The sequence below is a fragment of the Quercus robur genome, chromosome 1 (assembly GCF_932294415.1).
Source record: "Quercus robur chromosome 1, dhQueRobu3.1, whole genome shotgun sequence".
NCBI classification, from domain to species: domain Eukaryota; kingdom Viridiplantae; phylum Streptophyta; class Magnoliopsida; order Fagales; family Fagaceae; genus Quercus; species Quercus robur.
Window position 1 is genome coordinate 31490448 of NC_065534.1, and position 12017 is coordinate 31502464.

Below are 12017 nucleotides of genomic sequence, written 5' to 3' on the forward strand. Positions count from 1 at the left end.
GGCAAATAACATTCAACATAAATATGTCCAAACAACTGTATCCACTGCTCACAATTTCCCACTCAATTTCGTAATTAGGACTGTCCAGATTCATCTGAGTACCCGACCCACCCGAAGAACTGACTGGATCCGACCCGAAACCGGCCGACCCGAAACCGGCCAACCCGACTACTCCGACGGGTCGACGGCGGGTCTTCATCACTAGAAACCAATTCCGACGGGTCGGGTTTCGGTTTTCCTCCCTTAAAACCCGAAAAACCCAAACCGACCGAAAGATTTCAAGATTCCTGCCAAAGTTCCAGAACCCGACAAAAAAACCTAGATTCCAGCCAAAATTTCCCAGAATCCGGCGAAAAACCCAAATTCCGGTGATATTTTTCCAGATTCCGGCGCTATTTCCCTTAGATTCGGTGATATTTTGACCGGATCTGGCGAAATCTCAGCGAATCCGGTGAGATTTTTGCCAGATCTGGCGAAATCTCATCGAATCCGATGAGATTTTCGTCGGATTTGTGTTTTTTCTACCGTTTTCTCGCCGTCCCGAATTCGACCGACCCGCCCGCCACCCGTTGATGTTCTGAAGCCCGACCCGATTACTCTGACGGGTCGGTGGCGGGTGGCTTTTTTCTCCACCCGATTTCGGTGGGTCGGTTCCAAGTTAGGCACAAACCCGACCCAAACCGACCCGTGGACAGCCCTATTTGTAATATGCCAAATTGGTTAACCGTAAATAGTGAACATTTTTTACAACAATACTTTTTACAAGGACTTACAACTTTTTTTGTTTCACTTTACAAATTGATTGCTCTATCTAGTTATGATAGTTGGTATGTCTGTAGTATTCTTGAATCATCCACTTTTTACTAAACAAAAAGGGATTTTACTAATGTGTGTCTTAAAAGCACACATTAATTTTCATTTTTTGAAAAAATGTTCTCGAAAATTGAAAAAGTAATGACATTTTTTTCAATTTCCGAGAAAATGTTTCCAAAATTAAAAAGCTTAATGTGTACCCTAAGGACACACATTAACCGAACACAACAAAAAGATATATATATATATATATATATATAAAAATCAGCAATTCTATAGAATGTTTAGACAGTATAATGGTTCCATCTAGCTAGGAAATATTTTCTATATTTTCCAACGCTATACAAAACAGTACTATTGAAGCACGCTTACAAAATATTTACTGGTTTATGGGTGGAGCTTTTATTATAGTATAGTAAAAGCAAGAGCCTTCACGCGTCAGCGAAAAAGGACAAAAAAGTAAAACAGAATATTTTCTTATAGTATAGTAAAAGCATGAGCCTTCACGCGTAATCGAAAAAGGACAAAAAAAAAAAAAAAAAAAAAAAAAAAAAAAAAGAAGAGAATATTTAAAGATTGTTTGGATCACTTTTTTCATCACTCAATTTCCGTCACTCGTCACTCATCATTCATCACTCATCACTTAAAATACCCTACCTGTTTGGCACCATCACTCATTACTCATCACTCAATATTTTTCCCCCTGTCTTATAAAATAAAAAAAAATTTCACACTGTTTGTGGGCCCCATACCTATCACTTGGTGCAAATTTTTTTTTTTTAAATTTTTTTTAAGTACCCAAACTCACCGAACCAGTGAAAAAAATAGACAAAAAAAAGGGAAACCCAGTGAAAGAAGAAGAAGAAAAAAAAAAAAAAAAAACCCAGAACTGAAGACAAAACCTAGTGAAAGAAGAAAAAAAAAAAAAAAAAAAAAAAAAAAAAAGAAAAGAGAAGAAACCCAAAACTGAAGACCGAACAGGTAAAAAAAAAAGAAAGGTAGATTGGTCAAAAGTTACGGTTGAGTTATGACTAGTGGGTCTCATGTGTGTTTAATTACAAAAATGCCATTGAGTTATGAGTTTTGGAAACTGAAAACAGTCAAAATGTGTTTTCAGTTTCTATAACTCATAACTCAAAAATTAGAGAATTGAGTGATAGAAATAGAGTTATGATGCAATCAAACGGACTTCTAGTTATGAGTCCCACAATTTTTGAATTATGAGTTAAGAAAACAGAGAATTGAGTTATGGAAACAAGCCATCCAAACCGTCTCTTACAAACTACAAAGAAACCAATTCCATCTAGTAGTCCATTGATCCAAGTTACCATTTTTCCTTCCTCAATTTTCCAGTTATGATTTTGTGATAAAGGAGAGAAGAATGAGAGAAACCATGGTAGTAGATGTGCCCGTTTCAATCTTATTAGAGAAATTACAGAAACTGCTTGATGAGGAAAGACTTGCCTTTCCAGGACTAAGAAATCGTGTGACTAATGCTATTAACGAATTCAGCAAAATTTTGATCTTCCTCGAAGCAGATACCAGTAACAATGACTTCAAGTCTAAGCTTCTGCACACTATTTACTCTGCAAAAGATACCACTGAAAGTTTCGTCCTCCCCACGGCACAAAGGAGACAAAAGGGTATCTATAGAATTCTTAGAACGCCATTAAAGCTGTTTCCGTTTCCATCATGGCGCCTACTACAGTTCAGCTGCGAAATGAAGAAATTCGTAAATAGATTGAAAGATGTCTCAGATGAAATTTCAAAGATGACCCTTCAACCAATTGCTCAAGTTTCAGCAGTTGGAGGAGGGCACAACCAACTATACGATCAAGAGCAGAATTTTGTACTTGTTGGGCGTGAAGATGATGAAAAGGAACTGGTAGCTCGATTGTTTGACGAGAATGAGAACAGTCTCCGTGTGATTTCACTGGTTAGCGAAGAACCACTTGGCAAGACAGCTCTGGTGAGGAATGTTTACAATAGACTAGATATTCGTCAGCATTTTCAGTGTCGTGCGTGGCTTCATGTTCACAAGGATTTCACATATAAGGATATGTTGCTTATCATACTCAAACAGATTCCAATATGCGTGTTGAAGGATGTAGAGCTTATGAGTGAGAAAGAACTGTGTGCTATGCTTTTTAAGATTCTAATGGAGGTCAGGTTTCTTATTGTCTTGGATGATGTTTGCACAATTGATGTCTGGCTCATGCTTGCTTATCCCTTTGCAGACGCTGCGAATGGAAGTAGAGTCATCCTTACTACTCATAGTTCAAACATACAATTGCACGCTGATCCATGGAGTTTCCCGCTGAATCTGATGCCATTAACCGATGACGGTAGTTGGTCATTGTTCTTGAAGAAAGTAGGCAGATCGGAAAATAGCTCAGATAACACAGACATAAACAGCTTCAGGGAAAGAATTTTGAGAGTCTGTCATGGTCTGCCTTCAGCAATTGTTCTATTGGGAGGAGTGCTGTCAAGGATGGAATCAAGTGAGTGGTCTGAAGTAATTAATTTGGCACACTTTGATGCAGGTCAATCGCCTCTGTTAAAGTTTGTAGCTTTGAGCTATCAAAAACTACCATCTGTGTTAAAACCTTGTTTCCTTTATTTGGTTTTGTTTCCTAAAGGGTATGAGATCCCCACAAGGAGGTTGTTCCGACTGTGGCTTGCAGAGGGATTTGTTCAAGTTTCACCCAATGACAGTGATGTCCACAAAGAAGATATGCCCAAGAAATATTTGGAAGAACTAGTGTGTAGAAACATGATTGAAATAGCAAGACAGAAGTCAGATGGAACCCCCAAAACATGTCGTATACCATGTTATCTCTACGATGTGTTTTTGCCAAAAGCAGGGCCGGCCCAAACATTTTGGAGGCCTTAGGCGAAATCTTCAAATGGGGCCTTTATGTTATCACCTAAATAATATTTAATTAGCATTTTATATAATTTTTTAAAAATATTTTCTTTTTTACTTTTTAATATGGTTTATTTTTAGATAATGCTAAAGTTATAACAAATTTTACTACAAACTAATGTTGTAACGGATGTGATCAGTGACATGAGGTTTACAAAAATGCTAGAGATATTATAAAATTTACAACATGAGAATTACAAAGATATATCACCAATCACAAAAATTCATTCAAAAATGCATTTAATAGCATGTTGAAGTTTACCTATCATATTCACTATCACATCAAATTATAAAAGTTATGTAGTAAAATTTATAGTATTTTTAGCATTTTCCTATTTGAATTACTTGTGATTGGTAACACATTTATTTATAAGATCTATTTATTTAAATTTTTCTTATTTCTATTTCTAGCATTATTTAATTCTTTAGGCCTTCTTAATAGTAAAAAAAAAAAATGTAAACTAAATTTTTTTAATATCTCCAAAAAAAAAAAAAAAAAAAAAAAAAAAAACAATTTTTGCCCCCCAGGGGGGCCTTACTCTAGTAGGGGGCCCTAGGCAATGGCCTAAGTGGCCTAGGCCTAGGGCCGGCCCTGGCCAAAAGCCGAGGAGATAGGCTTTCTTCACGTCCACCATAGCAAGTCAGATTATTGTACATCCGCAGACTCACTTGAGTTTAATATTCGGAGGCTTGCAGATCAATTTGGCACCAAGTCTACTTCAGAATATCACGTTGAACATCTTTGCTCATACATTTCTTTTGACACCCAAAAACAAGATACGTCCAACAGAGAAATTGGTATGTTGCTTATGACAATAATCAAAAGGGGAGTCTTTGTCTTGCTCAAGGTGCTCGATCTAGAGGGTGTCTACAAACCTTTATTACCTGACAATCTCGGAGTGTTGCAAAATTTAAGGTACATTGGCTTGCGGTGGACTGGTCTAGATTCATGTCCGGCATCTATCGGGGATCTACCGAGCCTGGAGACTTTAGATTTGAAGTATACTAATATAACCACTTTGCCAAGTCCCATTTTGAAGATAAAGAGCCTTCGACATGTCTGCATGAACGAGGTGTCCATTCTGAAGCCATCAAAAGAGTCTTCAACCAACCTTCATACCTTAACGGGACTACTTATTGGGTCCAAGGACCCCAAGATATATGGCTTGGACAGGTGCACTAGCCTAAGGAAATTGGGACTGACATGCAATTCAATATCAGCGGAGAAAACAGCCGAGTGCATCTCACAACTAGACAACCTTCAAACCTTAAGGTTGAGGTCAAGAGATCCATTTGGACAACCTTTAGACCTCGAGTTGAGTCCTATGAAGGACCATCAGTCTCTCTCAAACTTGCATTTGTTTGGAGTGATAAAAGATCACGACATAGGTAACCTTCCCAAAAACCTCAAAATCCTTAAATTGTCGATGTCCAAACTTGAAAATGATCCAATGCTGGTGCTAGGGGAGTTGCCTCATCTGAACACCCTTAGACTTTTTGCTGGCTCCTATGTAGGGTCAGAAATGGCTTGTCTTGATGGCCATTTTCCTAAACTCCGTGTCTTGAAATTGTGGAAGCTAGAGAGACTTGAGCAGTGGACAGTAGAAACGGGTTCCATGTCCCAACTTGTAGAATTAGAAATTAGAGGTTGTGAAGAACTGAAAAGGACAAATGGACTAGAGCAGCTGCTTGCTCTGAAGGAATTGATTTTAACAAACATGCTGGAGGATTTTGTAGCAGATTTCAGAAGAAGGTTGAACAGAGACGTAATAGTAACGAACAAGTGGGAGTTTGAAGCTTTGCAAGTAAGTTTTGTGTCGTAATTTCTATACTGGTGTAGTTCCGTCCTGAACAATGGATTTAATAGCTTTCTTTTGCTTTTTGCTTATAAATTCTATTTTAAGCAGTGCAAACAAGATTAATGATAATGAACACTAGAATTGACTTGTGAAAATTCTCATAAACACACAATGGGTATTATAAATTAGAAAAAATGAGGAAAAAATTACATACAAGAAAAGAAAAATAAGGATTTATGTAGTTTGTGTTGGGAAGATAAACACTTTAGAATGTTTCCTTAAATAATTAATATAACATATAAAGATACACTTTAACTCAAAAAGCCTAAGTTTAATGGATATGTGCTAAATTATGTTATATTAACTATTCATTCTTCTCGTCATTATTCAGTGTGAGACTTCATTCACACATGTATTCCCAATAATCTCCCCCTCATGTATGAATCTCTGCCTTTCTAGTGGACTTCAAGACCTCTCTGTGGCCATGAACAAGTCCTATTCACTTCCCCTTACCTAATGAGCTTTTTTCTTCACTAATGCATTGTCTTGCACCATTGGCAATAATACTCTTTTGTTGAGTCTTTTTTTAGATCATTTATATGGGCTTTATGGGCTTACTTGGTGCAATATACCATCCTTGCTCCAACTGCAAAGGGACTTGCCTAGCTCCAACTACAAAAGGAACCTCGATAACCTTGCTACCTTTGGCCCACACCACCATAGGCTCTAATACCACTTATTGGGGGAGGTAAACACATTGAGAGATTTTCTTGAATAATTAATATAATATATAGAGACACTTTAACCTAAAAGATCGAAAACTAATAGATATGTACTCAATTATGTTATATTAACTACTCATCCTTCTCATCATTATTCAATGTGGGACTTCACTTACATGTGTATACCTAACAGTTTGGCGATAGTCTATACCTATGAGGACCATGGATATGAGTCATTTATATCAAAGAATGATTACGAATTATTTATGCACTCAAAAAAACAAAATTGCTCAAAGAACTCATACTCTATAGAGCTCTCAAACGAATCCAATAGCACCTTTATTTATTTTTTTCTCCTTATCTTTTAGAACAATTCAAGAATTGTATTGATCACAGAAGTTCCTAAACTCAAAAGCAGAAGGAATCCTTTTCTATCACCAGCCTAATACGAATGCACAAGAAGTGCAGGATCGGCAAAATCCATAAATATAGAGGAAGTGTTGATTAACACTCCGAGGAGGCCAATTGACACATCCTTTCCCCTATGAAGTGCCAATTGACATTCCCTTACTAGAATGACTCAAATTTCACTGGCTCCCACTCACTGCTATGTACATGATTCAAACTTGAGTTGGTAACCAAGTATTCTGATGTAGACCTAGCTAACCAATGGGTCAAGTTGGATTACGAGTCAATTTATAATTTTCACATGCAAATAAATAGACAAATGAAAAAAAGAATACTAAAAGTCAAAAATAACAAAATAATTAAAAATAAAATTTTAACAATACATAGATTCTAAGTTTACTTTACACAATCCAAAGTTTAATAGTGATATCATCACCATAAAGAACCAATAATAATAATAATAATAATAAATAAATGTCATAGACCACGTCAAGTGTGCAACAACCACGTGTAACAACTAAGATGATGAGATGTAAGAGTGATAATGAAATTTAGAGATAAATTCAATAACATTCCAAGAGCACGTGTTCAAAGTTTGGGTATAGCGATGAGAAGCTGCTAGGCACCCAATTACACTCGACCTGTAGGTCCGCCTTCACTTATTGTGTTCCAAATCTTAATCCCAACAAAAAGTCTTCTAATAGGTTATTCTATAATTAAACACATTAACATGCATCTAACATTCAAACTCAGCCTCATGCACACTTTGATTTTGACTGTACCAAATTGACCAAGCTGTCACTACCATAATTTCCAAATCCTTAGTTGTCCCTTCAGCTAGAATGTGCAGTGAAACATATGAAAAATCTGGCTACTGTCATTGATTGAAACTGGACATTCCTTCCATTTCTCCCACACTTCCTTAGCAAACTTACATATAAAAATAACATGGGTTATGGATTTCGCCTCTGATTCGCACAAAGGGCAAGCACTATCATTATTAATCCTTCTCTTGCTCAAGTTTAACTTGGTAGGTAGAGCATTTACGCAAGCTTTCCAAGCAAAGATTTGGACTTTTGGAGGGATTTTTAGCTGCCAAATCTTCTTCCATAAAGGCTTTCTAGGATCCTCATGAGAGCACTCTCCTTCTGTTGATTCCACCATGTTAAGGGCAATGTAGTATGCACTATTTATAGTGAAATCCCCTTTTTTTATTGACCACCCAAATTATTTTATTTTTTTGGCAGATTATAGCTTAGGAGTATGTTTAATATTGTTTCAACTTCAAAGGGGAGAAACAATGTTTAAGACACCAGCTTTCCATCTTTTAGTCTCTTCATCGATAAGGGCAAAAACCATAGGATATGGAAAGCTTGCGTAAAGTGAATATGAGTAATTAGAAGGAAAAAAAAAAAAAACAAATTTTCCAACTTTCCATGCATTGCTTGGCACCAATTTTTTGGTTTAGTTTGGGGAGCCATTTATCATCCCAAATATGAATCATTTTCCCGTTGCCTATTCTCCACCAGGTTCCCTTATTTATTTCTAGAGCTTTAAAGATGCTTCTCCACACATATGAGAGATTAGAACCAAGCTTGGAATTCAGACATCCCCATAAGGATAGTACGTGGCCTTATAGATTCGAGCTATAAGAGAGTCTAGTTTAGAGAGGAGCCTCCATTCTTGTTTTGCAAGCATGGCCAAGCTAAAGGCTTGGATATTACAAAATCCCATACCCCTACTTGACTTCGGTTTGCACATCTTTTTCCAGTTTAGCCACGCTATCTTAGATTCTTGGGACTGTTTGTTATAACATCTCAAACTCACATTTTTACATTTTAAACAACATTACACACATTTCTACACACTTTTTCACCCACACATATTTCAAAAAACTACAAAAATCACATTTCAAACTACTCTACCAAACACCCTCTTGGTGTCTTTGTCCTCACCAAAACTTCCTTATCATTCTTTCAATCTTGTCACAAAGTTCTTAAGGAGTTGAAAGCATCTCATAGTCTATATGGGTATTACTACAACCTTTATTAAGATCTCTCTTCCTCAGACGAAGATGTTGTATTTTTTTTTTTTTTTAAAGAGTTAGAAGATGAATTGTCCAAATATTGTAATTTGTACCGAGTTAAAGAAAATATAAATATAAATACAACATAAGCCGCGTGGCTTGTGACTTGTGGATGGGTGTCATTTCCCATCACAGATTACTGATCACACAACACTTATTTAAAATTTTGCATAGAGATTCACGGTAGATAAGACAAGGAAAATAGGGGGAAAGCAAAAGGCGAAATAGAAAATAATAATAAATAAAAAAATAAGAAGAAAGAAGAAAAGGAAAGAGAAGACGGTGATAAGGGTCGTCGGATAGGGCCGGCCCAGTCCATTTTTACTTGGCCCATGGACTGGGCATAATAAGCTATTGACTAATTAACAGGCTGGGTCGAGCTGGGCCGAAAGAGAAAACCTCAACCCATGACCCTGCCTATGGACAATGCCCATTTTGTCTTTGACAAGCTAGGCTATCGGGTTGAGCCTAATAGGTTATCCATGGGCTTGTGTTAGCATATTATTTTATTACTTTTATAAGGAAAGAATCAATTTTTTATAAGGGAATAATCAATCTATTTTTTTAAAGGAAAGAATTAAAGAATTTAATACTTAATTACAAATTTTTTTATAGTCAAATCTATTTAATTTTTTTTTTTGTTGATGGAAACCTATATAATTTTTTTTTATTAAGGCTTTACATAGTTTTTTATTTTTATCTTTAATAAAAAAAAATGTCAAATGGTTAATTCAAATTTGCTAGACTACTAGAAAAATATATATTTAGTAAACTAAGTTTAGCACAATTACTTTGAGTATCTTAGTGGTTGAGGGAGGTCTCTTAAGAATTATGAGTTATTGGGCTGGGCCAATGAGTTAGGCAATGGGTTGGGCTATTGGGCTAGCCCACCGGGTACCCATGGGCATAAAAACTAGCTCACAGCTTGATCCACTAGGCTAGTGGGCTACCCATGGGCCTCAATAACAACGGGCCAGGCTGCCCATTAGCCCAGTGAGTCGTCAGGTTTCTGGGTCGGGCTGTGGGACATGGGCTATTTGATGACCCTTAGATGGTGAGGGGGTGACATCAGACATGAGGTGGAAAATTGATAACTGAAAAAAGGCAGTGGCTTGGTCGATATGCAATGAAACTTCCAGTGGTAAGCAAATTTTCTAAAGATTTTCCAAGGCCCCAACTGTTCTTTTCTCTTTTTTTTTTCTTCTTCTAAGTCCTTCCCTTTCAAAGATTAATTTTCATTTTGTTAATTTTTTTTTTTTTTAATAAAATTAGTTAAGTTTTTAGGTTGAGAATTGACACGATTTGGTTTGGGCTAGGCTCGATTGATGATCTTGGAAAAGAGCCTAGATTTTTGAAAGAGGGGATCCAAATATATACATATTACTTTTGGGCTGAAAATATTTCTATATTTGAATGTTTTTTTCTTAAGATCAAGGGTGGCCAGGCCCCTCTAGGCCTCACCTGGTTCCTTTCTTGCTAAGAGTGGTGGTGGAGGTAAATATTTAAGGGAAATGCTAACTGATGCTTTTAGGGCAATAATTAACAATCAATTTAAAGAAAATTTTTATGGGAAAAGAAAATAAAACAATTAATGTTTTGACAGTTTTTTTCATTTCCCATAAAAATGGTGTCAAAACTTCTTTAAAATGGATTGTTAACCATCACTCTAAAGGCACTTATTTGCATGATCTAATATTTAATTGGAAGATAAAATGGGGAAAAAACCAAACTAGACCAGAAAATTGGTGCCAAGCAATGCATGCGGTTTTTTTTAGTTGAGGAAAAAAAAAAAAAAAAGCTTTGAAAATAAAAACAAAGATCCAAGGAACCAAAAAGGGCCTTAGGGTTTGAGAGAGGGTGAAATGAAGGAGAGAGACACGATTAGAGGGAGAGGGTTAGGTCTGAGTATTGATTTTATTGTTGAAATTTGAGAGACCTGAATTGCATCAGCTCTTGTATTCTTATTTTTCCAACTTTAAAACCTTACCCAGCTTCTGTAGCTTTTTGGGAGCCAAGCTTGGTAGTTTTTGTTATGGAGTGTAAGAGAAGTAAATGACTAATATAACATTTTTTTTTAATATCTATTAAATTTTATTATTATTATTATTATTATTATTTTATTAACCACTTAAGCTTAATTCAAATACATTAGCAGTGCACATTATTTTTATTTGCCGTATAAACATTTTTCATAAGTAAGTTGAAAGTAGGAATTAATTGACAATAAATTAAAAGTTATATAGATCAAATTGATTATTAAAAAAAATAATGATCAAATTAGAAATAATTTTAAAATATAAGAACTAAAATAGTAATCCAGGAAACTCAAAAGCTGGGTTTTGGGAAAGTGATAGTTGAAGGAATTCAAAGATTAGCATTGATGCCATTAATATGGGGACCATACAGCTAGCAGATTTCGGTCTCCTTCAAGACATCAAGTTGGTTATATCTTTGTTTTCTTAAGTTAATTTTTGTCATGTCAAGAGATTTGGAAATATTGTTGCTCATAGACTTGCTAGGAGAGCCAGACCCTATATAACTATACTCTTATATGGATAGAATCTATTCCTCAGGAAATCTGTGATGTTTCCAATAATGATTCACTATTGACATTTGACGGGACGAAATTAGGAATTTTACTTTAGGGGTCGAGACTAAAGTGAGTTGAAAGTAGGAATTAATTGACAATAAATTAAAAGTTATATAGATCAAATTGATTGTTAAAAAAAAATAATGATCAAATTAGAAATAATTTTAAAATATAAGAACTAAAATAGTAATCCAGGAAACTCAAAAGCTGGGTTTTGGGAAAGTGATAGTTGAAGGAATTCAAAGATTAGCATTGATGCCATTAATATGGGGACCATGCAGCTAGCAGATTTCGGTCTCCTTCAAGACATCAAGTTGGTTATATCTTTGTTTTCTTAAGTTAATTTTTGTCATGTCAAGAGATTTGGAAATATTGTTGCTCATAGACTTGCTAGGAGAGCCAGACCCTATATAACTCTACTCTTATATGGATAGAATCTATTCCTCAGGAAATCTGTGATGTTTACAATAATGATTCACTATTGACATTTGACGGGACGAAATTAGGAATTTTACTTTAGGGGTCGAGACTAAATTATCAGATTGATTCACAATTCAGAAAGAACTCAAAGTACCACGGTACATGCACACAACCCCACACACATAATTCTTATATTTTTAAAGGGAGAGAGTGTGGCTGAATTGGTGCCGAAGCCAAATGCTAGAAAAATTAA

At 35.7% G+C, this 12017-nt stretch overlaps 1 protein-coding gene across 1 annotated transcript; it reads left to right on the top strand.

The window, feature by feature from the left end:
• Positions 1-2206: 2206 nt before the first annotated feature.
• LOC126700137 (disease resistance protein RPP13-like) lies at positions 2207-3706 on the top strand. Its single transcript, XM_050398177.1, has one exon. It carries the CDS (start codon positions 2207-2209, stop codon positions 3704-3706), a length of 1500 nt encoding a protein of 499 aa, XP_050254134.1.
• Positions 3707-12017: the final 8311 nt, after the last annotated feature.

Excerpts from the sequence above, each read along its gene's own strand:
- LOC126700137 (XM_050398177.1), top strand. The coding sequence starts at position 2,207 with ATGGTAGTAGATGTGCCCGTTTCAATCTTATTAGAGAAATTACAGAAA.